The following is a 26,698-nucleotide window of genomic DNA, read 5'->3' as shown; positions in this document are numbered from 1 at the left end:
GGACGAAAAATGCACTGATCTATCTCACAAATCTAAAGAACCATCTTTTTAAATTAATATCGAGTGTCTCCGAACTAAGATTTCGTAATGGTTTTATTTAGATTTAATTATGTGTCATGTCTTTTTCATTGAGATTCCATTATTGCTTCATCAGGATTTTTATTTTGGTTTCATTAAGCGTTCACCAAAGAGACATTTCATTACAGTTTCAATCTCTGGTTTCATTAAATTTTCATTCCGGTTTCAGTACGGTTCCATAAAAATTTCATATAGGTTTCACTGAAACAAGAGCGTAATCTAAGTGAAAAGCCCAAATAAATATGTTTTTTTTTTGTAAAACAGGAGTGAAATCCCTGTGAAATATAAATCGCTAGCAGTTGTATTAGATGGAACCGTCATGATTTTTCTTTCAATTCACTTCATATACGGTTTAATATTAAAGAAAACCGTGACAACCCAGACTCTCCCCTAGCTCGATGAATCAGCTGACACATTTCTATACACAGGATCCACATACAACCATCAAAATTTTCATCATGATTTTGTCTCAAGATCCGCCACGTACCGCATAGCCGGAGACAAAACACAACAATCCACACAAATATTCGATGCCGTACTAGCTAAAAGCAACAGATTAACAAAGTTTTACAGGTGTGCTTGCTCGTTTTGTCTGCACTTGATGGTACATCACGCAGACGTTAATCGCCGGGGCCGTCCCGGTCCATGCATCGATCCATTGCCTTCCCTTGGCGACAAATCTCAGGGGTCGTTATTACAGCATAGCTAGCGGTCGATCCAGTGGTGTGGGGCTGATTAGACGCCATGAAACGGGAAATTAAGCTACACGTACACGTAAGAACGACAAAAGAATTGGGTCGTATTTAACATCATAATATGTTGTACGAGGAGCACATTGCAAAAGGAAAGCATCGTCGGAAAAGGAGAGAAAGCAACGCCATGCTTTTGGTTTGGAGGCATCCAGGTACGGTTCTACCTGGACTAGCTCGTGCATCAGGCCGTCTCCGGGAATTGGAGGGCCTAGAGAAAAATTCAAAAATTGGTTTCAAAATTATCTTCTACAAAACAATGCATATATGACGAGTCATTAGTGACGGGCCGTTCATGCCCGTCACTGATGATGGTCATTAATGACGGTCGGATGCTCGCCCGTCACTGATGACCCCTCATCAGTGACAGGCGTACCACGACCGTCACTGATGAGTCCTGTCACTGATGACGCCTCATCACTAACGGGCGCACATGACCCCTCACTGATGACCACACATCAGTAACAGGCGCGGGAGGCCCGTCACTAATGGTTCAATGTGAAAAATAGCGAAATTTACAAAAACACACAATAGTGGCGGTCCATTGATGTATGTCCGCCACTGATGACTCATGGAGATGTTTGAAGATTGAAATAATCATAACTAATTCATAAAAAATAAATAAAATGTGATTATTTTTGCTAAAGTCTTATTTTTTCTTTCTTAACATGATGGAACAATAATATTGTGTGTTAGCATTTGAAAAATGAACTATCTAGTACAAACTTGTTATTTTCCAAACTTGAAGTTTATGGTTTTATGCCAAATGACAGGAGTTTTGTCCATTTCTATGCCATAGTTCATGATAATGTATCTTTTTTTTGCACTTAATATGGTTCTAAACGGCACCTATCAAATTTCCACACAAAGTATAACTTGTTTCATAGCTAATGTCTAAGTATCGAGGTTAGGCTACCCTTGGAACTCTAACCCAACCCCTTTTCCTTCGAGCCCGAGCCAACCAAGGCTCGTTCGGAGCCTCGAAACTAGAGTCCCCTATAAGGCTTCCTCGAGGCCGATCGACTTCGAGTCGAGAGCGGCGCACGAGAGCTTACCTTAGAGGGAGCACTCTAGCCCTCTTCCCTTGAGTTTATTTAAGTGAGAGTGAGTGATACATGCCCCCATGGGGGGGTATTTATAGCCTAGGGGTCCATGACAAAAGACCATGGCTACCCTTGAGGGAGAGAGAAAAGTGTGGGCGTCCAGGTGTTCCATGACATCACGCGGGACTCCTCCCATGTCGGAAGGTGACCAAGCGAAGAGATTGGAGTTCTTCCGAAGCAGGCCGACAAGTTCTTCCTCGAGTTTACTCGGGAGGTCGGCTCCAATCTTCACCGTGCGCGTGGCGTCATCTTGGGAGATGCGTACTTCCTTGAGCTCTCCCTCGGAGAGAGGCTTGGGGATGTAGCGCTCTTGAGGATTGGCTTCGGATGCTCCCGTGCTCGAAAGCAAGTTAATACTCTTGGATGATTCTCCCTTTTCGGCGCACTTGGTCTCGTGGCGGTAAAGTGTCTTCCTGTCGGAAGATTGCTCGCCGCGGACCGTTATCACGCCTTTCGGGCCTGGGATCTTCATGCACAAGAAATTGTGGTGGATGGCGGCACAAAGACGGTTTAGCGTCGTCCTCCTGAGGATGGCGTTGAAGGAGGCCTCCATATCTACTACGTCGAAGCATACGAGCTCGATTCGATGATTTGTGGCGTCTCCGAAGGTCATGAGGAGTTCAATTTGTCCAAGCGGCTGAATGGACTTCCCCGGCACGAAACCGGTGAGGGGATAAAGGGACGGCCGAAGCGAGCCGTTCTTGTATCCCCCCTATGGCTCCATCAGCTTCTTCAATGTACTTAGATATCGGATGTCGGCGGAACTTCCGCCATCCACAAGAATCTTCTTGAGCTCGCAATTGGCGACGATCTCTGTCACGAAGAGGGCGTCGTCATGTGGGAAGCGTATCCCCTTAGCGTCTTCTTCGGTGAAGGCAATTGGCACGCTCGCCCACTTAGGTGGTGGTGTCGGGGTGAAGGTTCCCACGACATTGACTTCGCGAGCGTACTACTTGCGTTGTCGCTTTGATCCCCGTCCCATTGCGGAGCCCCCGAGTATCAATCCGACATGATGTGCGGGTCCCTGGAACGGGAGGTTGTCTTCCTTGGGTTTTGGGTCAGCGACAACGACGTTGGCGGGGCGCGGAGCCTCGGCTGTCTTATCATCCTTGCGCCGGGCCTGCATTCGTGCCTGGAACTCTTCACGGGCCGCGATGAGTGTGTTGCACTCTTCGGTGCTATGGCTTGCCGAGTTGTGGATGAGGCACCTTCCAGTTCCTCCCTCGGTCGGACAAAGTGGCTTCTTGGGTTGCCAAGTCTTTTAGGGTGGTGCTTGTCCTTCGACGGCGAAGATTTTCCGGGCTTGGTCACCGGCAACCTTTTTCCCCCACCTCCTCTGCTTCTTGGAAGACGAAGCCGGTGCGAGGGGTTTGTCGGACGAGGGAGTTCCTTCGGGAGCGGCGCGGGGCGCATCCTTCTTGGCGATGTCCCCGTCTTCACCCCAGACGTATTCTTGCAAGATTCGATAGAGCTTTTCGGTCGTCTTCGGTGGGTTACGACTTAAGGCCCGATTCACTTCTCCTTGGAGAAGACCTTGCATGCATGCGTCGATCACGGTGGTCGACGACGGGTTGGCTTCGTACCTTCGCAAAGCGATGGAAGAAGCTTCGGAGGGATTCCCCTGGCTTTTGTTTCACGGCGTATAGCTCGTGAGCCTGCACGGGTTCTTTGAAGTTCCCTTGAAAGTTGGCGATGAAGACCTCTTAGAGGCGTTCCCACGAGTGCACGGAGTTCTTCCGCAGGTTATAAAACCAAGTTTGCGCCATTCCGGTGAGCACGAGCGGAAAAAGGTTGCACATCTCGACGGGACCTCCCCCGGCGGCCCGTATGGCGCTGGAGTAGACATCCAAGAATTGAAGAGGATTTGACTCCCCGTCATACGGCTGTATCGTGGGTGGCTTGAACCTGGGCAGAAAAGGCACGTCTTGGATCTCCCGCGTGAGCGGGTTGCAAGTCGGCCGATTCTTTTGGTCGCTTTCGTCGCTAGAGGGGTCGCTTGGAGAATGATCTCGGCGTTTTCTTGGAGGGTCGGGGCGTCGACGGGAATTCCTTTCGCCGTCGGCACGGGCTTCGGATTCCGCCACTTGCTCGTTTCCATGCACGCTAGGGTCTCGTTCCCCGCGAGGCGTAGCTTGAGGTGGTACCTGGTGGCCGCCTTGTTCGACCCCGGCGGGGGGAGCAAGAGGTGCTTGCGCGGCACCCGCAAAGCGAGGTTGATGTTGAGGGTGTGCGACTTGGAGAGCGCTTTGCGGTGGAAGCCCCCAATAAGGATGATACCAAGGAGCTCCTTGGGCGATCTCGGCGAGCGCCAGTGGAGGTAATCCCGGGTTGGAGGGGTCGTAGGCCGGGACTCCTTGGTTTTCTAGCGCGGATCCTCCCGACACCACATGGTTTCCTCTTGTAGGTTCCGAGGGAAGGGTTACCACTGGTTGTAGGGAAGGTGGCGCGAAGCCCATCGAGCGAGGCATGCCGAGTTCCGTATCCCCTGCGAGGGCGGCAACCGTAGGCAGCTCGCCGATCCTTGCCACTACGTTGGTGAGTGTCGAGGAACCGCCTACGACGGTTTCGAGCACCTCGGTTCCTTCCAGGACGGCCGGTAGCGGAGGGGCGACCGCGACTTCTGTCGTGGCAACCATGCTTGCAGCAGCGTCCGGTTTGGTGATGTTTCCTTCTTCCTCGGGAGCCCCCGAGGCACTTGCTTTCTTTGTTTGTAACCGTGTAGACTTCGCGGCAAGTTGGGTACCCGATGAAATAGGCTTCATCGGGGCCATTAAATCTTCAATTGCGACGAGGGTCCCCCACGGTCGGCGCCACTGTTGTTGTTCTCGACAACAATTAATGTAAGGGATGCCAATGCTCGATGGCTCAAGCACGGGAATAAAGGTAGGGCGTGTACGCCGGGCTTATAGCGAAGGTCGCCGTACACTTGCACAAGTTGACACGTCGATATTTTTTTAATAGGTTCGGTCGACCCTGCGGATGCGACTTAATCTTATGTTAGGAAAGGCTTCGAGGGGGTTGTTAGCCTAGGGCTTGGGCCGAGCGGATCTTCCCAAGACACCTTTCGGCGAGAGGTTCGTCGGGGCCGCCTCGTACTTGGACCGAATGCGTCTTTACAAGTATCGAGGTTAGGCTACCCTTGGGACTTTAACCCAACCCCTTCTTCTTCGAGCCCGAGCCAACCAAGGCTAGCTCGGAGCCTCGAAACTAGAGTCCCCTAGAAGGCTTCCTCGAGGCCGATCGACTTCGAGTCGAGAGCGGCGCGCGAGAGCGAACCTTAGAGGGAGCACTCTAGCCCTCTCCCCTTGAGTTTATTCAAGTGAGAGTGAGTGATACATGCCCCCATGGGGTGTATTTATAGCCTAGGGGTCCATGACAAAAGACCATTGCTACCCTTGAGGGAGAGAAAAGTAGGGACGAAACGGTAAAAATAGCTCCTTTGGTCCATAACTTTTGTGTGCACCATGAGGGAAAAGAGGGGCTTGGTCCATGATCCACCATGGGCTAAGGGCCCCCTCCTCACACCTTTCTTGCCCCCCACTCTAGCTCATTTGACCCTTTGACCGTGGCATGAGAGGCTTTGAATTGTTGACTTGTCTTCCTTAGCCATGTAGGATTGACCGCGCCACGTGAGCGTTTTGACTCATGCTTGGGAAGTGTTGACCTGGCCGTCGCCACGTAGGATTTACGGCCCGGCCCATTTAGGTATTTTATTTTACTACAACAAAACATCCATTTTTCACACAAAGTAGACCATATTTATAATCTATAAACCATTTTAGTTATATAAAATACTTTACATTATATGAATTATGAAAAATACAAAAAAAAATTGCCTGGCCTCATCAGTGTCGGGCCTCATAGTTAGACCCGCCACTGATGTATCTTTTGGGGCCGGCCAACCCATTTGAGGCCCAACAGAATCCATGGCCTATAAAAACCCCATGGCTAACCCTAACCCGCACCCCCTCCCTCCCTGCCGCCGCCACCTCCTCTCTCCCTCCGCCCTTCTCTCTGCTCTCCTTCTCTCCCTCTCCAGTCCAGCGACGTCCCAATCTCTCCTTCCTCCTCTCCAGCCCCTGGTCCCGACCGCCGTTGCCGCGTAGGAGGGCGCAGGCGCAGCCCCAGGTCTCGACCGCCGCCGCGCAGGAAGGCGCGGGCGCCACCTCTGGTCCTGGCCGCCGCACAGGAGGGCGCGGGCGACAACAACAACAGCGCGTGACGCCCCCAGTTCCGGTAGCCGCCGGCGGCAGCCTCCCTTGACGCGCCATGGAGCCCCAACCCGGATCCGGCAAGGCCGACGCGGATCCGCCCGAGCCGGACGCGGATCCAGCCTCTCCCCGGCTCCCTCCTCCCCGCCGTATGTCTCTCGTACTCTCTCCCTCTCGATTCTCTCTTCCTCTAAGGTTCTAACTCTCCCTCCTATCTTTCTCATTTGCTGTCTAGGACCTCGACGCTGCCGTGGAGACGCCGTGGACAACAACTCCCCGCCGATGGCCTTCATCGATGGTTTTACTCGATTGTTTTTTTTTTTTGCTTTATTTGTCATCTGTGATTTGTTGTCTGTGAATCAATTTGATCAATTTGATGTGCATGAAGTCGAGAAATAAATTTGCTTTGTCTGTGAATGGATGCACTGGATTGATTATTGTTTGGTTCGAGGGTTGGGCTGCAGTGCTGGCCTGAGGCCGTGATTTTTTTTTATTCCCCAAAAAACACATCACTGTCGGTCGTATTGTATGCCCGCCACCGATGTCATATAGCATTAGTAACGGGCGCCCCGCCCCTCACTGATGTAGCCCACATCACTGGCAGGTAGTTTGTGATGGACGGCCTGCCCGTCACCGATGGCGTTTTGTGCCCGTTACTGATGTGCTTTTATGTAGTAGTGATTGTAGACATAGTATTGACATGATCCATGGAGAAAAATTCAAGAATTGGTTCTAACATTGCAGACATAGAACTGACCTGATCGATGGACCAAAATTGAAAAAAAAAAGTTTCTAAATTGGAGACATGGTATTACATATGCAAGCTTAAGATATTATTAGTGGCACCCATGGTAAGTATCCCTGTACGTACTTCAATCCACTCAAGTGATTAGCCGATTAGGCCCACATTAAAGCATGCTAATAATCACAAAGTACTGTAGACTAGCCATGTGTTGTGCATATGAACAAGCATGCATGACAAGAGACGAACTATACCAGATAGTTGACGATACATGAGCACTGCTTCATGGTAACAGAATTTGCTCTACCGAATTAAGACCAGGTTCTCTTGGTTTCTAGCAGCTAAAGTGGATTGTACAAATAATTGTGTTCCCTACCTTCTGGCGAATACATGTGCCATATTCTCTGATTCTCTGTTGCACCATACAGTTCTAACTTATGAACTCTACTGAACATTGTACGTGCCACTCGGCGCATGCTGGTGCTCTCTTGTGTTTATCAGCATGTAATAATTCATCGATCAAGCATATAACCATCTAATATTTCTGAGCAATGCGTGGTCCTCGATATATTTTTTCTCACAGGAAAACTCTACCGGCCTACCTTCATACCACACAATGCCTTGTCTAAAATTAAGAGCGGCATAATTGCGAATAAATTAAATAATTAATAGGCATAGGTACCAGCCCAAGGAAAAAGAGAGGAGAAAAGCTAATTATTTGGCTCTCAATAACACCAAGCTAACTGCATCATGTGATTTATTTATTTTGGTTTCGTGAGTACACATAACCATCAGTCATTCAGCATCGACCATCATGGGTTTAAAGCAGCTAATAAATTAACATATAAGCTAGTTGCAGGCCGATCAACACGTCAAAAGTGTAATGTATAATTAAAATTCAGAATCCAAACAATTTTGTTGTTCAAAAACATTTAGCATATTGGAGAATACATAGTAAAAGTTATGGAGGAAAAATACTGTAATTGGAGTTAAATTATATGCTCAAAGAGCTGTTGATTATATTAAATGAATTTATTCCTAAGAATAAAATATCCGACACATATATATGCAGTACAGTGTAGAAATAATCAGGATTAAAATAAGGAGAAAAGGATTAGAGTTGAATTTGCATTAAGTTTAAGTATTAAGGATCTTTAAAGTACCTTAAATGCATTTTAAGTTCAATCTAGAAATTCGAAAACATAGAAAGTCGGAAACTTTTTAGTAAGTTTGGACTCATCTCCCTACGCATCATCCTCAGAAATAATATGCGTTTTCATCTGCCAATTTTTTAGGAATAACTAGTATAACCCATATGCAATGCATTATCCTCAGAACTCTCTACCATGAATGCCTAACAGGCGGGCCAATGACGTAGTCAGAACAGGGAAAAATGATTAAACATGGTACATTTTGGTGTTTAGATTTTATATCTGGTACATTCCTGACAAGTTTCTTAAATGAGATATTCACTGTCATTTGTGCCATCTTAGGGGAGTGGGGAATCTACTAAGAAAACGGCATATGAACAAAGCATGGCTGCAGTATATGCCACGCTAAGAACTGTACTAAATATTATTAGAGGACACACGTCTACGTACTGCACCAATTCGACAGTTATGAGCCACTGAGCCTAGCTAAGGCATGAGATGATACAAGCATATACGAAAACGAATATATGGACCGTGCAAGTAGATATCATGCATGTCATCTTTATAATATGCAACGTAGGGCACCACAAGTATACAACAATTCACACGCATATAAAGCTGTAAAGACATTAAGGTACTTAAATTATCCGGGGAGCCAGCTATATAAATATCTGCAAAGACGTCCTTAATTTAAGGTATTTACACAGGCATGTATGTACATATATACAATACGCGCATATATACGTACATGCGAATTTTAGTAGGTAGGACAAGCGTGCCTTCGAGCATATATATACTACAACGTGTACGTACGACGTCGTGTATACGTGATGTGTACATGCTTGACGAGATTACAACGACGGACACATGCATAGATAGGGAACATATAGCGACGCTGGAAAGAAACCGGGAAGAAAACAGTGGCCTGGTACACGCTAGCGGCAGCTAGCTGCTAAAGTGCTACACTACCAGTGACACTCAGCCATGGGGGGCGAGGGGGGGGGGGGGGGGGGACCTTTGTGGAAGGTGCGGTTTCACATCTCGTAGGGACAGGGGGACTAATTATTGTTGTTATGGACCGGACCCCTTAATTAATTGATGGCTTGTCAACTAGAGTGGCCAGATCAGCTGGGTTAACCACAGCCATAATTAATCCTGCATTTTAGCATAATCCAGATGGATAAAAGAGACTCCATTTTGTGTGGACGACTAGCTCTACATGTGTGTACTGGTACTGGAGATTGTATTATCAATGGTGCAATGAAATGCTTATACTATATGCATGCAAGCCATATGAATGCTTAAAAGTAATTAAGGAAAGCACCATAAATAGACTTCTTAGACTCTTAGGTGTTGCCCTGCTCGTTGGATTTGAACTGGAAGGTGGAAACATGGCGATGTGGCTTTCTTTTGCACGCACTTAAGCTTCATTGTAGGGAGATAAGATTGTAGGGAGTAGCTAGTAGTGCAAGTTGCAGTCATGCTTCCGGCACAGCATTAATTAGGTTTTGTTTACAAATTAAAAAGGAGGGGTCATGGAAAGTGATGTTATCGTGGAAATGGAGCCCAGCGATGCTGCAGCCTGTCATGTTCCTGCTAGCTTAAAGTAGCAGGGTAACCTGAACACCCAACATAGATAACTAACTAATCATGCATTTGCAGCCTTTTGCTACTCCAAATATGTGTTATTTTGTTACGTTAACTTACATGTCGACCCTAACTGATGAACGGGTTTTATATAGGGAGAGAATCTGTCGGTTGGTAGGTACATATTACACAAAAAACAGTTATCTGTATTATCCACTATTTAACTACTAGCATGCATTGATGCATAGCTTAACTAGCTTACATTTATCTGATCGTTATTTTTCTTAATTAACTAGCTAAATTCTATACACACGAAATACATGTCTAAATAAAAAATAAAGTTGTCAACGACGAGGTATGGGGTCAAACCTCCTTTTCAAAAAAATTATACCGACATATGAGTCGCAATATAAATCTAACTAGTCTCCATCTTTATTATTTGTGCCCATTGAACTTGTTCCTTTTTTGTAAAATTATGTATTAACATTTCGAATTGTCAAAGCAAATATGCATGGAAATTACTCTTTCAACTTCATCTCTTAGTATAATAGAATCTCCTATACCACTCTTTTATAATGGATCATATGAAACTTGTCAGTAATATATCAGATTCCTATACAATCCTTTGGTGGTTTATTTGCAATTAGATCAGATTCGCATGATATACTGACATAGACCTACAACGCAACATGCATATGTTACTGCCTTTTTTGGGTGTATAGGTGCTGAGAGCGAGGGGGCAAAGAAAGAGACTAAAAATGAAATTAAGATCGGACGCACGCAAGCAGCTTTCAAGGTACATGGATATACTAGGCTGGAGAAAGTGATGTCGATTGCATGAAAGCAAATTCATAGTCCATTTCTTTGCCAAGAAAAGGTCGACGACAAAGGAGTATATATGCATGGATCTCGTTCCTTGATTGGTTTTTTTATCGGAGAGGTCTGATTCTCTTTATTTATGTCAGCTGAACTACATATTAGGAAGGTATAGGGGCAGCTTAAATATGGATGGATAATCTTGACGTGCAAATTTAGTTTGATTCAAAAGGTGATTCGATCTATCTGGCCACTTATCAGTGGAAAAGTAGGCGTGCATGCAGACATTGTTCGTGTATCATATCCCAAAACAAGTCAAATTATGCAAACCAACGAGTTGGAGCAGCAAGCCATAATCCTCTCTTCCCTGGCGAGCCTCCTACTGTTGCCTCTGCTCTCCAATCTCTGTGTGTTTACGTTTCAGCAAAGCTTATCAGGTGCTTATTTCATTGGCCCATAGTCTAACGATTATGTCGTCGTTATCTGTACTTTTTTCTCTCAGGCAATTTCATTGTAAAGCACAGGCACTGTTCTAGTACAACATATGATGTATGGGGTTTCCTCTCAAGTGAGAGGGATGGAAAGGGCTAGAGCGCCAGTGCATTGATAAACCGAGCACGAGAACTCTACAGTTTTCACATAACTAACTGACATAAAAACTTCACAAAAATCAGAATTGAAATAATTGGAACTACTCAAATTGTTGCCAGATCAGGATAAACCAGCGGCAAAAACAAAAGGTTAACCAGAATTCTTTTTTTTTACTTTCCCACGGAATCCTCGTTTCAAGGAGGATCATGTGGCTACAGTAGAGATATTTATTACTCCCTCCGTTCCATAATTTTTGTCTCAAATTTGCTCAAAAATGGATGTATCTATTTCTAAAAAGCGTTTAGATACATGTAATACTTCGACAAGAATTATAAAACGGAGAGAGTACTTCAGTACTTCACCCTCCAGGGCAACTACACGTGATGTATTTAACCACAGGCGTGTGTATTTGCACGTGCCGGCCGGCGCTATATATACGAGGTTTTTTCACATGTGCGCCTGTAAATATTTCCAGCATGTGTAGTGTTCTAGTGCTTTTGGTTATTGCGCGGGGCGTGATACATGTACGTGCGCTCTCATGTACTACTTAAAAACGGGAAAATCGATATTGCCGCAAACCTATGCGGCAGGCAATGCAAGCAGGCCATGTTACCTTAGATTCTTGCCGATTACGCCATTCTATTGCTATTGAGCGCACATGCGTCCGTGCATGCTTTCCACATAGCCAACCAAGCGTTAGGATCGATTTTGTTTATTTGATACAGGAAAATCACAAAAAAAAAAACTGGCTATATATGGACGCATGCATACCACACATGCACACTCGGCTGACAGCTAGCCGTGGACAAGGACGAGATCACACGCCTAAAAAGGGATCGATATTCCCAGTCCCCAGCAACATTCACTTGCTGTGTCTGTGACCACGTAAAAATTAAAGCACACGTGTTCATAGGCAAGTATATATACTCCAGTCCCTCTGTCCCAAATTAATCGAGATGGATCTGCATAGATATTTATACAAATTCACGTCAGTTGGGACAAATTGGGACAAAGAGAGTACTATATCTACACGAGCACATAAAATTTCACCAAGTCCAGACCGGTAAGAAATGTTTCATCCTTGCGCGGGACGGCCAAGGGGAAGAAGCGGGGTACTACGTGGGGTACGTAGGGCACGCACGTACCCTGCGGCAGCTGCCAACTATTTGTGACATGAACATACTTATTCACAGGAAGTTTGTAGCTATCCAAGCTAAGCTAGCAGCCTATAGGGCGAGTGCGCGTCGAGTTGGTTGGCACACACATACACACGAGGGGAGGGGTGGTCCCTTTTCCCCCTTCTTTTCCTTTGGCCGTAGTAGTACTAGCCCTCTCGCTCCATCCATCGATGGGCAGCCACTGAGAGACCAGTAATGGATGGGTGGATTGGATTGGGTATTGGATTGGACGGTACCCCTACCGACGACGGACGGACGGACGGCCCATTGTCCTAACTCCTACGCCCCTCTCTCCAAAAACAAACGAAAGGTACCGCAGCGCACTGTTGTTGGCTTCCACGGCCCCCACCCGGCGTACTATGGGGGATGCCTTCCCTGCCGTCCTGTCCTTTTTTATCCCTCTTGAATCGCGGCTGTACCGATCATTCCTTCGTCATCGCCAGCCCACGCAGGACGGCAGGGACCCATGCAACATCACAATTTCTCTCTCATGCATAATGATGGGGCGTAATTAACAACATTATGAATTAAACCAAGTTGGAAATTGCATGGGTGGACTGGAATTGGATAGTATAGCTAGTGTTAGTGTGCAAGCAAGTCACTCACCATGGATTGTTGGGGGCGTACTGTAGGGTAGGGAGGGAGAGGGGGTGGACCTATGTTCTTGGAGGGGACCCCGTAAGAAAAGAAAAGATGCCTCTCGCTTCATCCGTCAAACTTGCCTTCCCTTCCCCCGTGATCTTCTAATGCCAGCCTTGCTAATTGCCGTCCTGCTGCCGCCCATGCCCGGAGGGAGCTCACCTCTTCTAGATAAGATAATGTCTCTGTAAACAATCGGGGTTACGCGATAATTTAACTCGTAAAGTTGAATTCTTACCTGGGCAGGGTTATCTGGAGGTGTCATCTGGAGCGAGTGAGTCAGTGAGCGAGCTCATTTTACTGGCTCGTAATTCTGGGGAGAGGAAGCAAAAAAAGTGGAGCAAACAGATTAGTAACTGAAACAGAGCAGTGCCAAGCAAAAGGCAGGTTGTTGTTACCTAAAAGTCCTTTTATTTCCTGGCTCAACTGCAAGTCCTGCATGGAGATAAAAGAACGGATGGTGACATTAATCCCATGGGCACCAGTTATAATCGTTGCATAAAAACAAGGGAGATGTGCTAATTGCTCCAAAAAATCTTCAAGACATGTATACAAGAGTCTATCAGAACAGACAATGCAAGCCTCCAGAACGGATGGGATCCGTTGCATGGGGAATCAAAGGACAAAATGATCAGCTGGAAACCAGACTATAAAAATTGTACAACCATCAATGCATTTTGATTTGCCCCCGCCTCACGTTTGTTTAATGGAGATGAGTATCGACCGTCACATGGGCACAGAAGGATGCCATTACAATCCTAATCATGGATTAAACTTTCCTTTGTATGTATCAGACAGGCAAGGATGGGAACAATAATACTTGCATTGACTAGCTCATTGGGGGAATACGTGCTACTGTACTCGGAATATTTGTCTCCTCCTATGGACTTATTTTGTATTGGAATTTCAGAGAAACATACAGTTCCTCTCTACAATGATCGGCGTTTCCATTGACGCTAGCGACAGTCAGCAGGCAAATCATTATTCTGATACCTGTGCAATTATCTTTGCAATTATAGGAGACCCCCGGTTCTTCACCGATGGCAGACATATTCAGCGGCGCCAACGTGCATCTTCTTGGATTGGAGAAGCAAAGATTTCTGATTGGATTTGCAAGCTAGCTGCCGGGGTAAACAAAAGGGAGATGCCCTCTGTCCTGGAATACGAACATCTCATGCCACCTCTTTCTCCCCAGGACCCCAACTGTGATGATTGACGATAGCTTTTCCGCAGAGAGAAGTGATCCAGTGACTTACCTGAAAAGCAAGGGAAATAAAGGACGATACTTAGGTCTGACACATAAAATCTTGCAGGTGGGAGAGAAAACGAGGTGCACATGCACGCACGCACAGCACAGCACAGCTAACAAGATGAGTTTTAATTAGCAACAGAAGCAAGATGGACAGGGCCTCCCGAGTCCCAACTGTGTGCTTTCCCCTGCATGGAACACTCGTGACGTAGAAGTAGCTGCACAAAAGAAGGGGGAAAATAAATTAAGAGGACAAGGTTTCTAGTAGAAGCATCGGCTGCTGCCCCGGGTCACATTCATTCACCATGGGAGCAAGAGAGCATCAGTCCCTTTCCTGATAATGAAAAACCCATATGGACCCGTTTTACTTTCACTGGCTTGAGCTCAAAGAAACACACTGGACATGGGAATTGGTTTAGAAGGAAAAGGAAGGAGCAAGAGGAGAAGAATGAGCGGTTTCTTACACAAGACCGCGACAATTGAAATATCGGTGGAGGTGGCTACCCCACCAGTTTTGGCACCAGACATAGATTCTTGGGAGATGATGAGACGTACCCTGACGCATGGCCGGAAGCAACCAAGGGAAGAAGAAGGGTTAAACCTCCCCTCCCCTCTCACAACCACCACCACCACCACCTTTAAAAGAAGGTGCTAAAGGGGGTGTCCTGCAAAGAAAAGGAGAGGAGTGCCCCCTAACCTTTCCCTGCTTTCCACTGAAATCTCCTATCTGCAACCATACAGTTGCTCTTGCTCAATTCTGGTCTCAGCTGCAGCTCAATCATTTGCTGATATATAAGTCACTATACCCTCTGCATTTCCCACTCCCTTCAGCCATGGATTCCTGAAGAAGCTTTGCGCTACCGGAGGAGGCTTTAGCTGTGCACAATTGCAAGCTGTGTAAGTTCCACAAACCTGTCAGCTGTGCGAATTTCAAGCTCTCAGGTTCTGCATTGCACTGAAATGGGGAGGCATTCTTGTTGCTACAAGCAAAAATTGAGAAAGGGGCTATGGTCCCCTGAGGAGGATGAGAAGCTCATGAATCACATAACCAAGCATGGCCATGGCTGCTGGAGCTCAGTCCCTAAACTCGCAGGTGAGTAAAAAAATATGTTCTGCATTTCACTCTAGTCAATTACCTTCCAATTCCCTCTTTTCCTCTTCTCCCTGGACTTTCTCCCCTTAGACAGTCCAATTATCTAAAATATACCTGATAAATTGCTGCAGGGCTCCAAAGGTGTGGCAAGAGCTGCAGGCTGAGATGGATAAACTACCTGAGGCCAGACCTCAAGAGAGGTGCGTTCGCTCAGGACGAGGAAGACCTCATCATTGAGCTCCACGCTGTACTTGGGAACAGGTAAATTGTAAGCCTAACGTTGCAGTAGCAGAATTCACAATTCAGCATTAGTAACTGCAGACAAACCTTGAGAATTCAACTAATACAGCACCTTTCTTTTCCATGAGAAGATGGTCACAAATTGCAGCACAGATGCCTGGAAGGACTGACAATGAGATCAAGAACCTCTGGAACTCGTCCCTCAAGAAGAAGCTGCGACAAAAAGGCATTGATCCCAACACCCACAAACCCCTCACTGAGGTTGATCGCAGTGGAGCAGCTCCCACCATCAGTACCGAGAGGACCTCTGGTTCCAGTGACGTCAACCCGTCAAGTGCTGGTGCTCTAGGGAACTTCAGCCACCTCCTCAGCGAGACAGCCCAATCATCAATGCTGCTGCCAGTGTATGATAAGAAACGCCCTGAAACTGCAAGCTTGGCACGCCCTAAGGTGCCAGCAAAGGAATTGTTTCTGGACCAGCTTACTGCTGGTCATGAGAGCCCATCAAGCTGCCGTTCATCAGGTCCAACGCTGTATTTCCCTTTCCAGCAGCCATTAGGCTACAGCAATGAGTGTGGCAATGGTGACGGTGCAAATATGAATTCACTCTGGTTCAACCAGAATGATTTCAACTGCAGCACAATTTCCACCATGATGCCAACAGTTTCACCATCAGCCCTCTCAACATCAATGGGCCTGAATCTCCCACCAGACAATCACCGCCACGGGGGCACTGGCATCAGCAGCGCCCCTTTCTACTGGGATGGTGTTAATCCTAGCAGCAGCGGCAGTACTGGGAGCAGTGGAAGCAACAGTATGGGATTCGAGCCGCAGAGCACAAACTCAATTCTGGAGAACAGTGTATTCCCATGGACTGATATCGGACAAGAAAAAGATACCAGAGTTCAATTAGTGGAGGAACTCAAGTGGCCTGACTTGCTCCATGGAACCTTTGCAGAGGCAACCACAGCATTGCAGAACCAAAGCCAATCATTATATGATGATGTGATCAAGGCAGAGAGCCAATTCAACATGGAAGGGATATGTGCTTCTTGGTTCCAGAATCAGCCGCCACAGCAACAGCTGCAAGCGCCATCAGACATGTATGACAAAGACTTGCAAAGAATGCCCTTGTCTTTTGAGCATATGTAGGTACTATGTTCCTTCATGCATGGAACAGAGCAGAGCAGATCAGCAGAAGCAGAGATTTGCAAGTCTCACGGATTCGTGAGCAGGTTATGCTGAAGTGCTTGCACAGATACATTTGCGGGTTGAAACAGAAATCAACCTCCACAACTTCCGTCGGTTAAAAGATCCTGCAGTGTCATGGAAAAGACAGCTCTATCCTCAGGAATGGCATCAAAATGCATGGAAAAGTACATTCTGGAGTCTCCCTTTCTTTCTCTTGAAAATTGTTGTTTTCTTCTGTACACGACAACTCAACTTTTGGATACTTGAGTTTTGGTTCACTCTCTGTTTATCAAATAAATAGACAGGCATGGGCAAAACTGCATGTGTCGGTAGCTATCACAAACCATACAAGTAGTCCCAAACTTTTCAACTGCTGCCATGCACGTACATGGGAATTAATTATTCCATGTTGTATTTTATTTCTTTTGAGAAGTTGCCGACAAACTGCGGTGTATATTTGTAAAGACAGAAAATTGGAATATTGACCCAAGAGCCATTTTTCTTTCCACTTCCCTTTTCCTGCTACTGTCTTAAACTTTTTCCTGTCGAGAATCCGGAGCCACTTGCTTGCTTTCTACTTCAATGCCAGTATGGAAAAGGATTGGTTGGTTTGAGTGTTCCGAAGAGGTAATCATCCTCAGTAGAGAGTAAGCACAACTGAGAGAAAAGGAGGCAAGTATTAATGAATATCCACCTACCGTGCAGATGGGTAGCATCTGTAGCCTCATTTTGTGGTGAGTACTCCCCTCAACATATGCAGATATGCTCAACTATGCTATGCATTATGATTTATCCATGTACATTATAGCCTTACAAAACGTACCTTAAAGATCAGGAGCTCAATGCTCAGCAGCCATGAAACAGAAGCCCCTTGGATGCTTCTTGGTAAGAAGACCAAATACAGTACCAGAACTTGGTTTCAACATCGTCGTATTATGGACGGCAATACTACCTACTAATCATACAATTGAGGGGCCATGTCATGGGCTGAGCTAGATTTTTAACTAATTTGGCTTGCCTTCGTGGGCTCCTTTTTCTTTAAAACTCCAGATTCAAACCCTCAAATATAGTTTTTTTTCTATGCATTGTTTGTGCTAAGTAATAAAGCTAACCAATCAGGTTCCTAAATATAGATTACTTTTATAAGTTACAGAACTTATTTTACATTGCACAACTAATAGGGCTTGGCCATGTGCAAAAAAGGCTGGCATAAAGTGATAGGTCCCTTCATTTTTTCACAAACACGGTGAGACCAATAATGCTGATAAGGACCATTAGTGCCAAAAAGACAATTAGAGAAGCCCAATAATTCTGAAACGCGGTGATAAAGAAAATTACATATCTATCTTCCTCTAGATTCTGGTAAAGAACTCACAACGAATTGCATTTTATGACAGCTTTGTTACATACCCTGCTGGTTCAACTTATGTGGCATATGCACTTTAATTTTCTTTGTTTATATCCTGTGTCTGCTTGGACGTACGAGCTGTATTATTGGATGTATCTGCATGTTTTGAAAATTGACACATCAGTTGAAAGAAAATCACAAAAAGTTGAAAAGGAAGTAGAAGTAACAGGACAGAAAAATAGCAACTGTTCGAAAGGAGGATGCTAGTGCTCTTCCAGATGAAAAAGACATTTAATTAAATAATTTGATATTTAGTCTCAAGATTGCCAACAGTGCTGGACTACAATAATGACCACCTAACATCATCATTAACGAATGGAAGATAACAGAAGGGGAATAATATAAAAAATTACTCAAGCAACAGTAACTTAGCTATGTTAAATTTAACATGTTATAATTTGTGCGCTATTGGGAGGTCCAAATGGAGAGAAGAATATCCAACAGCCAGTTCACCAATTCCATTTGACACAGTCCATAATACTCCCTCCGTTCCATAATTCTTGTCTTAAATTTGTCCAAAAATGGATGCATCTATTTCTAAAAAGCGTCTAGATACATGTAATATTTCGACAAGAATTATGAAACGGAGGTAGTACAATTGATCATGCTCAGATATGAATTTCAAAAAATATGATGCCCATCTCATAGTATAGCTTTGGCTTAACATAAACATAAACTTTTGGTAAAGCAGATAAATAGGAAAGCATGATAACTTTTTTTGTGAACAGTTCCCTCTCAGCCTCTCTTACATCAGCATGACGATGGAAATAGGAAAGCATATTGGTGCAGCTTCAAGTTTGGGTTTCTGTAATTAAGAAAGCAACTCCAATCTTGAGGCTGCACCTGTCAAGTCAATTTCCTGACTTCAGCAGTTTCTGTTTCTGCAGTCAACGTGTGTCATTTAGCAGACAAGCTATATACACGAGACTCGGAACGTGACTACTGACTACAAATAGTTCCATACTTCCATCAGTTATTAACCTGCAAATGCACAGAAATGTGACCACAAATGTCAAAGCTGGCACATCTTTGTACTTAACTTAGCAATCTATCCTTAGTCCATAAGTACAGTATCAGCTCCAAGCACTAAGAGGAGATATGGTTCTACGAATCACATCAGGATCAGGTGGAGATGAATAATAATATTTACGGAGCTAAATCTCAACGGTATACACCCAGCCACTAGCAATGGTCCGGTGAATTAAAATGAATGGTCAATGTCATAAGGTGCAAAATTATGAGCAGCCAAATTAGCTGGAACAATCCTTGTTAACTCCCTACTAATGAAGGTGCACAAGTGGATAGAAGCATCAACCAAAATAGTAAGTTAGCAATTAGATACGGCGCAGACCTGGGTATTAAAGGAGGGGCTTGTGGCGATGATTGTATGAAATCTTGAGCCTGGTATACACACATTCATGTACTCAACAATGTAAGTTGTGCTATCCAATGTGAAGGCATTGTTCCTTTTTTTCCTTCAGGGCTTCCATTTCCCCCATTTGACACACATTTTGTTAGTAGGGTTGGGTCTATAAGCCTTATGAGGATTTCTGGCCATAAGTTTCCTCCTACATGGGCTGGCTGCTATATTCAGGAGCATGAGAGTCAAGGACATTTTCTCATAGCGTACCAGCAGTTTAAGGATTATTCTTATGGGCCTGCTATGTAAACCACAAGGGTGCACCCAGGACATGGAGGTCATCTACCTGGGGCCTTTTCTCAACTTAGCGAAGATCCAGATTCCAGAATATCTCCAATTGCGTCCAGTGGGCTCAGCATTACACCAGCACATATGGATCTATTCCCAAAGTTCCCAACTCATGTTAGACTGTCATACGAATGGAAGTACAAGTAAAAATTGCACTGTAGTTGATAAAAAAAGGAAGAAACAATGCAGGCATACCGCATACCACAATACAACACCAGTAAATGCAGAGGCTGGGGCATTTCCAAATTAACTTCTTTGTGTAAGAGTTTTGCACTTTGAGAAACCTGACTGAGCCCATCCACAAATACTAAAATGCTAGATTGCTAGTCTGCCACTTTATAATTTTTTGATTCTTTGATTGTGAATTTTTTTAACTAGCTTGACAATGTACCTGTCTTCTATTTTCTCCTTTCTGGACAAATCAGAAACTCCAACTTTGCTGTTTTCAATCGTTTTTTTTTCTTTATGCTTTAATCTAATTTTTAATTTCAGTATGGAACAAACAGTTAGGACTCAGGTAGCAAAGCTTTTTTATGTATTAAAACATGTACGGACTGCCTATGAAGTAAGACATGCATTATGGTAACTAAGTACATCACAGTAGCAACAACAGAAACTATGATGAGTGTTACTTTGCAGAATACAAATGTGAGGATGGACAGGAAAAAAAACCCATCCCCGCAATCGATTCGATGCTGCTTTTGGTGGTAACCGTCGCAGCAGCAACGGAGAAAACAGAGATCAATCCACCAACCAAATGGCCAACACGGGCCCGTCTCCTTCCTTCGGTTGGGCTCGGAGAAGGGGAACCGACCACGCGTATCGCAATCAACCCAATCAACCACTGGTGTCGCAATGCGGGGCTAACTAGCAGTCTAGCGACGAGCCAAATTCCTACACGCGCCTAGAGCTCGCCGGCGCCATGGACGAGTGTGGAAACGAGGCTAATCAATTCAAACGGAACACCGGGGAAGGAGGGGAAACCGTACCGCTATCACTTGCCGGCGTCGACTCCGGCGGAAGCATCGAAGGAAGCGAGACGGCGAGGTCGACACCGACGCGGATGCTTCCGCCGCTGCGGCGGTGCGCGTTCCTGTCTCCTCAGGGCGGAGCAGAGAGGGCGGCCGTCGCTTTCGCTCCGGTGCGCGTCGCGGTCCTCGCGGACCGAGAGGATCCGATGCACTGCTCACTGGGCCTTAAGGCCCGTTAGGCTGATGGAGGGAGGCTAGGTTGGCCCGTGGACCTTTTCAGAAGAAAAAACGCCCATTGGGCCGTTGCCGACGAGCATGACGCTGTAGACGCTCTCTTTTATACCCCTTCTGCTTATCTCAGCCGTCGATTCCCAGTTCCAGGTGTCACTCCCGCCGTACGCTTGCATCACGCACCCAAAGCTAACAAGTTTTTAATATTTGCGGAGACGCGATCTATCCGGCAGAAAGCGTCGTCGCTGGTTTAATTATCTTAGCACACGCAACTGTCAATTTCCAACACGATGTACTAGTATAATTAAGCGATGGATCAGCTGGGCTTGGGGAATGGGCGCGATCTACCACGAACACACGGCATTCTTTGGAAGTTTGCAGCTTGTCCATGCAGCGCTAGCCAAGACATGAGCAGGTGTGCCGAGATACACCAAAACACTGTTCAAATATCTATCGGTGTCTCCGCGTTAGGCGCTTAACTACTCCACGCCTAACCAAACTGATCCGGTGCACACAGAAAGAATTAAGGTTCGGTTAGGTTAATTAAATTAAGCCCGTTAATAAATCCTCCCCTCCCCTCTCGCCGCGGCAGCTTTGATGACGGATAACCGCGTTGGACACCGACGCTTGGCCCGAGCCCCACCTGGCGCGTATCCTGTGGTGCCACACGTCGTAACCCCGGGCCCCACGCGAGCCCTGGTCTCCCGGGCCTCTCCCTCATCACGCCACGTGTTCCTCCGGGGGCCGGCTTCGGCGGCCGTTCGCCCCGAAATGGCGAAATCCCTCGTGGCACTTGTGATCCTGGTTCGCTTGAAGACTTGGGATGGGCCCGGTACGTACTTTTTTGCTCTGTATTACGACGTGGTGATCGAGCGATTGGCTCGATCGATTTGTTCCCTTTGGTCGATCTTATCCGGTTGTGGCATTCCCTTTCAGGGAGTTTATTGCTTTGCATACCAAACGGTTTAATACTACTCCGTATAGTAGTTCGTCCGAATGGTCAATCGAATCATTCATGAGCTTTTTTTTTCCCAAAATGATGCACGCAGAAAGAATTAAGGTAAAGCTGGGGCATGTCTGGTTGCTCTCTGCGCAATTTGCCTGTCACGAATTGTTCTATAGATTCACTCGTCCATCGAAGTTGCTCTAACTCGATCGATCGATGAGGCTTTCTCCTATAAGCCTAGGGGGGTGTGCTACCTGGTGAGCACCCGTTAATGTTGCTAAATTGGTCGCCGTCGAACTTGCAAGCACTGCTATAAAATATGGATATATGCTTATCGGAAGCATATATTTCTAACAGTATATGCATATATCCATATTCGTTTTTTTCTTCTTCAGATAAGCAACACTGTATTCATTGGGTGGGTACATATCTGGCTGTACATCGATCGACACTTGCCTGATTGAACAGGTTACTGCTGATGTACTTGCCATTCATCCCATGCAACCATACCGCGACATCCCATGCCATAACGACGCAGATCGACAGCGTCGTCGTACATACAACAGCTACTGCATGTCTCTCGTGTCGGCCGGGTGCTCACCCGTTATCTCCCCCCTGATCGAATGCCACCCGTCGCCATTGCAGCACCTGAGTCCTCTCTATATATACCCCTGACCACCCAACAACTCTTGCTTCCCACCCAACCACCGATCTCCACACCGGCTCGCAGCATTGTCACTACTCGATCAACTGCTCCAGAGTCCAGCCAGCTGCAGCTAGAGGCGATTTAGTAGTCATGGCGTCCAGGGAGGAGCCGATTGATCGCCGCTTCGCCGACAACGAGGAGGAGGATGACGACCTTGTCGGCGATGACAGTGGCGACGAGGTGTTGGAGGTGAGGCGCCGCGTGTCCCGCTTCGCCGTCGGCGCCGGAGACGACGACGTCGCGGCCGCGGGGGATGCGAGGAACAGCAGGCGCGTGTCCCGCTTCGCTGCCGAGGGCGTCTTCCCCGGACCGCAGCACGACCGACGCCGCCGCGACAGCGGCTGCGAGCTGGGAGGAGGAGGCCGGAAGATCACCCTGCCGCCGCCGCACGCGTGGCTGGCGGTGGAGGAGACGATGGCGAAGAAGAAGAGCGGCAGCGACGGGAACGCGAACGGGAACGGCAGCAACGAAGAGCAGTGGGCGCGCCTGCTGGCGTCAGGCTCAGAAGGGGTGAAGCAGCAGGAGCAGCCGCGGCGGAGCAGCTTCAGCGCGGTGCGGCGGGAGCGGGCGGCTCGGGAGGCGTGGCTGGACCGGGCGTGGGAGATGAAGCGGAGCTGGCACGAGCGAAGCGGCGGCGCGCCCGACGCCGACACCCCCGTCGTCGTCCTCCTCGGCGGCAAGCAGCAGCCATCGTCGCCGTGCTCGTCCTCGTCCTCGTCGTCCCCGCACGCGGCTGCCGGGGTGGGCGTGGCGATGGACATGGAGGAGGTGCGCGCGTGCAGGGACCTCGGCCTCGAGCTGCCCGCAGACTGCACCGTCGAGATCCAGTGCTACGGCATCTCCGGCAGCCCCACACACAGCAACAGCAGCGGCGGCGGTGGTGGAAGTGACTCCCCTTCGAACACCAGCGGCAGCTGCTCCATCTCCAGCCCCGGCACCGGTACGTATAAACCTGTCGCCGTCACTCAGATAGCAAGTACAAGTACGAGCATTAATTCCATGCATCGTTAATTAGTTTAGCTGCAGATAATATCTGTGTAGTGTAACCCTGCACGTACGCATGCCTTGCCGGGCATGGCATGCCACCACGACGTCGAGCTCCCCCTCTGCTCATTCTCTCCGTCGTCCTCCGGTGGGTCAAGCAGGGCAGGGCACCGAGGGCAGCCTAACTAACTAGATTTCAACGCTTGGAATTGATTACTGTTGCTATCGCGCCATTGATTATGTACCGTACCGCTACCACATATTCAGATAAGTCATAAGTACATGTATATACAACTGGCCGTCGCCGCCCCGTTCCAGACACTACTACAGAAAAGCTCATCAGTAACGACACTATTACAGAAAAGCTCATCGGTAACGGGCCAAAAAGGCTATTAGTGGCGATCAGGGCGTCCGTTACTAAGTGGTTGCCAGTGATCATGTACACATCAGTGACGGGCGGTTCGCCCGCTAGTGATGGCGTAACCCATCAGTAACGGGCACGTTGCTCGCCCGCCACTGATACGCTTTTCACGATTTTAAAAAAAAGCGGGCCTGTGGCCTGCACATATTCATCGTCATGGATCAACGCATCCAAAATCACAAATCATAGTTCACAAATCACAGTACACAAATCACGGATCACAAATCCCAGTACTACAATAGGAAAAAATCGCCGATGCTCCTCTGCTTCGTCGGCAGCACGGTTGGCGCTGGATCCCGCGGCGGCGGCGAGACAAGAGAGGGAGGCCGGATCCTCGATGATCTGTGTGTGTGTGAGAGAGAGAGAGAGGGTGAGAGAGAACGAGAGATGGAGATGGAGAGAGAGACCATACCTCGGCTCTCGGTCCGGATCCGACGGCGCGCGGGGGTTGTGGGCAGCTGATCCGGGGGTGTTGGGGTCGAGGAAGCCGGATCCGTCGCTGGGGGTGTCGAGGGCGTCGGACCGCCTGCACACGGCCAGCGAAAGGGGTCGAGCTCCTGCAGCAGCGGCGGACGGGATCGACGGCGACGCGGCAGGAGCTCGAGCTCGGGGTGGCGGAGGATGGGAGTGGGGCTCGGGCGCCCGTGGCAACAAGAGAAGGGTGAGGGCCTCCATGGCGGCGGCGTTGCTACCTGCAGCAGGAAAGAGACAAAGAGAGAGCGTGAGAGAGGGACAGAGAAAGATTGAGGGGAGGGGAGGAGATGGCAGGGGAGAGAATCGGGGAGGGAGACAGAGAGAAATCAGGGAGGAACTAGGAAGAGGAGATCGAGCAGGGGGACAGAGGGAGATCGGATAGATAAAGGGAGGGGGCTGGCGGCGTGGAGGATTGGAGGAAGGAGTTAGGGTTAGTTGTCCCTTTATATAGGAAGAAGTGGGTCGGGCCTAAAATGGCTTGGCCCAGTAGCATCAGTGGCAGGCCTAACTTTAAAATCCGTTAGTGATGAGTCCAGGCACTTTTTTTTGTATTTTTCATACTTCTTGTAATATGAAGTATTTCATATAATTAAATTGGCCTATAAATTTTCAATAGGGTTTAATTTTTGTGAAAAATGGATAGGTTTCATTTTGAACCATATCATTTGTAGTTGCTTCACAAAAAACATCTCATTTTTTGCATTTGGAAATTGGAAAATAACTTTTTATAACCAAAACATGGTAAACCTTTTTGGCAATATTGTTTTTCATCACAAGATGCACCTTTGTGCAAAAAATGGATACATTATCATGAAATGTGGCATAAAAATGGACAAAACTTTGACAATTTGGCTTAAAACCTAAAGTTCAACTATGGAAAATAACAAGACTGTAGTACTACACATGTCATTTTTTCAAACGGTATCATATGATATTATTATTCCACTATGTTAAGTAAGAAAAAATAAATAAGACTTCGGCAAAAGGAATCACATTTTTCTGACTTTTTATAAATTAGTTATGATTTTTCAAATCTCCAAAGCCCAAAGTACTCCAGGGGTCATCAGTGACAGGCCTAGATGTAAAGCCCCTCACTGATGTGTGTTTTTTGCAATTTTTAATATTTGGCCGTTAGTGGCGGGTTTTCCGCGCCCGAGGGTTCATCGGTGACGGACGGTGACGGACGGAAAAGACCCGTCACTGATGAACCCTCGTCAGTGATGGGCATACCGCGCCCGCCGCTGATGAGGGGTCATCAGTGACGGATTTGGTGCCCGGGCGGGATAGGCCGGTCACTGATGAGGGTCGGCCCACAACTGATGACTCGTCGCTTATGTTGTGTTTTGTATCTGTAGCAGTGAGAGAGCTTGCTCTGGTTATACTCGCCCTTCGCCACGTTCCATCCGTCATCATCATGAGCAAGTGATCCCCTCAGATTCAATGTATTAAAAACTACTAGTAGTATACTATTATATTCCTCCTTGAACTTTTTACATGCATGGTCAGCAATCTATTTATCCTTGAATTTTGTAGGCACACACGAGGTGCATTCTCGATAGGGACTTTGTGCGCGATTCGTGAACTCAATTTGTCTTCTTTTTGTAATACTAATAAAACAAGTTGATCTGATCTTGATCAACGATGGGCATTCAGGGGAAGATCCGGTGGAGGTGAAGGCGAGGCTCAAGGTGTGGGCGCAGGCGGTGGCGCTCGCATCCACCACACATCATCTCGGATCTTGATGCTAATTCCACTCGTTCCTGCATGCTGCGTGCTTGGCATGATGCATCAGCAGCCAGTGAAGCTTGGGTTGCGCTTGCTTCACCGGTTACTACAGCCAGCCAGCTATATAGACTTCTTTAATTCTCCTAATAATTGGGGCTAATTTAGGGGTTGAATGTTTGAGAGACATGGATTAAGCTTGTAAGTGTGTACCGAATGTAATTGAGTATTGCAAAGGGAAAATTAAGCTGTACGAACTGAAATTACCGTGTCGAGTTTGCTTAAAAATTACGTGTCTTCGCGCATGCATGGATTCTTCCAAAACCGTGGCACTCGTAGCACTACCTATTTTTTGTACATCTATCTCAATTAATTGAGAGTACTACACCGTTGAGAACTAGCATTGCATAGTACAACATTCTACAATACTTTGAATTACCGGTGAGTGTTGAAAATGATCAATGCATTCTTATTTTTTTTAGAATATTTTGAGAAATAATATATTTACA

The 26,698-nt window shown here is 46.9% G+C and overlaps 2 protein-coding genes and 1 long non-coding RNA gene across 12 annotated transcripts; 2 read left to right on the top strand and 1 right to left on the bottom strand.

The window, feature by feature from the left end:
• Window positions 1–477: 477 nt before the first annotated feature.
• LOC104582759 lies at window positions 478–21,025 on the bottom strand. Of its 5 annotated transcripts, none has more exons than XR_002963228.1 (8): window positions 20,724–21,025; window positions 18,776–19,007; window positions 18,029–18,122; window positions 13,839–14,101; window positions 13,244–13,280; window positions 13,084–13,158; window positions 12,813–13,012; window positions 11,536–11,990 (listed from the first exon to the last, which is right to left on the bottom strand). It is a non-coding gene; the product is annotated as an uncharacterized LOC104582759 (long non-coding RNA). The 5 variants fall into 5 exon arrangements; XR_002963230.1 differs by having other exon boundaries at window positions 18,870–19,007; XR_002963227.1 differs by lacking the exons at window positions 11,536–11,990; window positions 18,776–19,007 and adding an exon at window positions 478–1,038 and having other exon boundaries at window positions 20,724–21,024.
• On the top strand, window positions 14,761–17,126 carry LOC100837565 (transcription factor MYB61). 2 transcript variants are annotated; one of them, XM_014899671.2, is made up of 4 exons: window positions 14,761–14,991; window positions 15,082–15,187; window positions 15,319–15,448; window positions 15,559–17,126. In XM_014899671.2, exons 2-4 carry the CDS (start codon window positions 15,130–15,132, stop codon window positions 16,577–16,579), a joined length of 1,209 nt encoding a protein of 402 aa, XP_014755157.1. In that variant the 5' UTR covers window positions 14,761–14,991; window positions 15,082–15,129; the 3' UTR covers window positions 16,580–17,126. The 2 variants fall into 2 exon arrangements, with proteins under 2 accessions (XP_014755157.1, XP_003568972.1); XM_003568924.4 differs by having other exon boundaries at window positions 14,761–15,187.
• Window positions 21,026–22,300: 1,275 nt separating the features above from the next.
• Window positions 22,301–26,513, top strand: LOC100822944. 5 transcript variants are annotated; one of them, XM_024459116.1, is made up of 3 exons: window positions 22,301–23,528; window positions 25,823–25,909; window positions 26,001–26,513. In XM_024459116.1, the coding sequence occupies exons 1-2, from the start codon at window positions 22,679–22,681 to the stop codon at window positions 25,891–25,893; spliced, it is 921 nt and encodes a 306-aa protein (XP_024314884.1). In that variant the 5' UTR covers window positions 22,301–22,678; the 3' UTR covers window positions 25,894–25,909; window positions 26,001–26,513. The 5 variants fall into 5 exon arrangements, with proteins under 5 accessions (XP_024314884.1, XP_010231741.1, XP_010231742.1 ...); XM_010233439.3 differs by lacking the exon at window positions 25,823–25,909 and having other exon boundaries at window positions 22,306–23,528; XM_010233440.3 differs by lacking the exons at window positions 25,823–25,909; window positions 26,001–26,513 and adding an exon at window positions 23,615–25,086 and having other exon boundaries at window positions 22,306–23,528.
• Window positions 26,514–26,698: the final 185 nt, after the last annotated feature.

This window comes from Brachypodium distachyon, chromosome 2 (genome assembly GCF_000005505.3).
Source record: "Brachypodium distachyon strain Bd21 chromosome 2, Brachypodium_distachyon_v3.0, whole genome shotgun sequence".
Lineage (NCBI taxonomy): Eukaryota > Viridiplantae > Streptophyta > Magnoliopsida > Poales > Poaceae > Brachypodium > Brachypodium distachyon.
Note: the sequence above shows the minus strand (reverse complement) of the source record. Positions and strands in the feature narration are given on the sequence as shown.

Excerpts from the sequence above, each read along its gene's own strand:
- LOC100822944 (XM_003566542.3), top strand. The coding sequence starts at position 22,679 with ATGGCGTCCAGGGAGGAGCCGATTGATCGCCGCTTCGCCGACAACGAG. Across the intron at positions 23,529-26,120 it reads CATCTCCAGCCCCGGCACCG|GGGAAGATCCGGTGGAGGTG; the intron begins GTACGTATAAAC and ends ATGGGCATTCAG.
- LOC100837565 (XM_003568924.4), top strand. The coding sequence starts at position 15,055 with ATGGGGAGGCATTCTTGTTGCTACAAGCAAAAATTGAGAAAGGGGCTA. Across the intron at positions 15,188-15,318 it reads CTCAGTCCCTAAACTCGCAG|GGCTCCAAAGGTGTGGCAAG; the intron begins GTGAGTAAAAAA and ends AAATTGCTGCAG. Across the intron at positions 15,449-15,558 it reads CACGCTGTACTTGGGAACAG|ATGGTCACAAATTGCAGCAC; the intron begins GTAAATTGTAAG and ends TTCCATGAGAAG.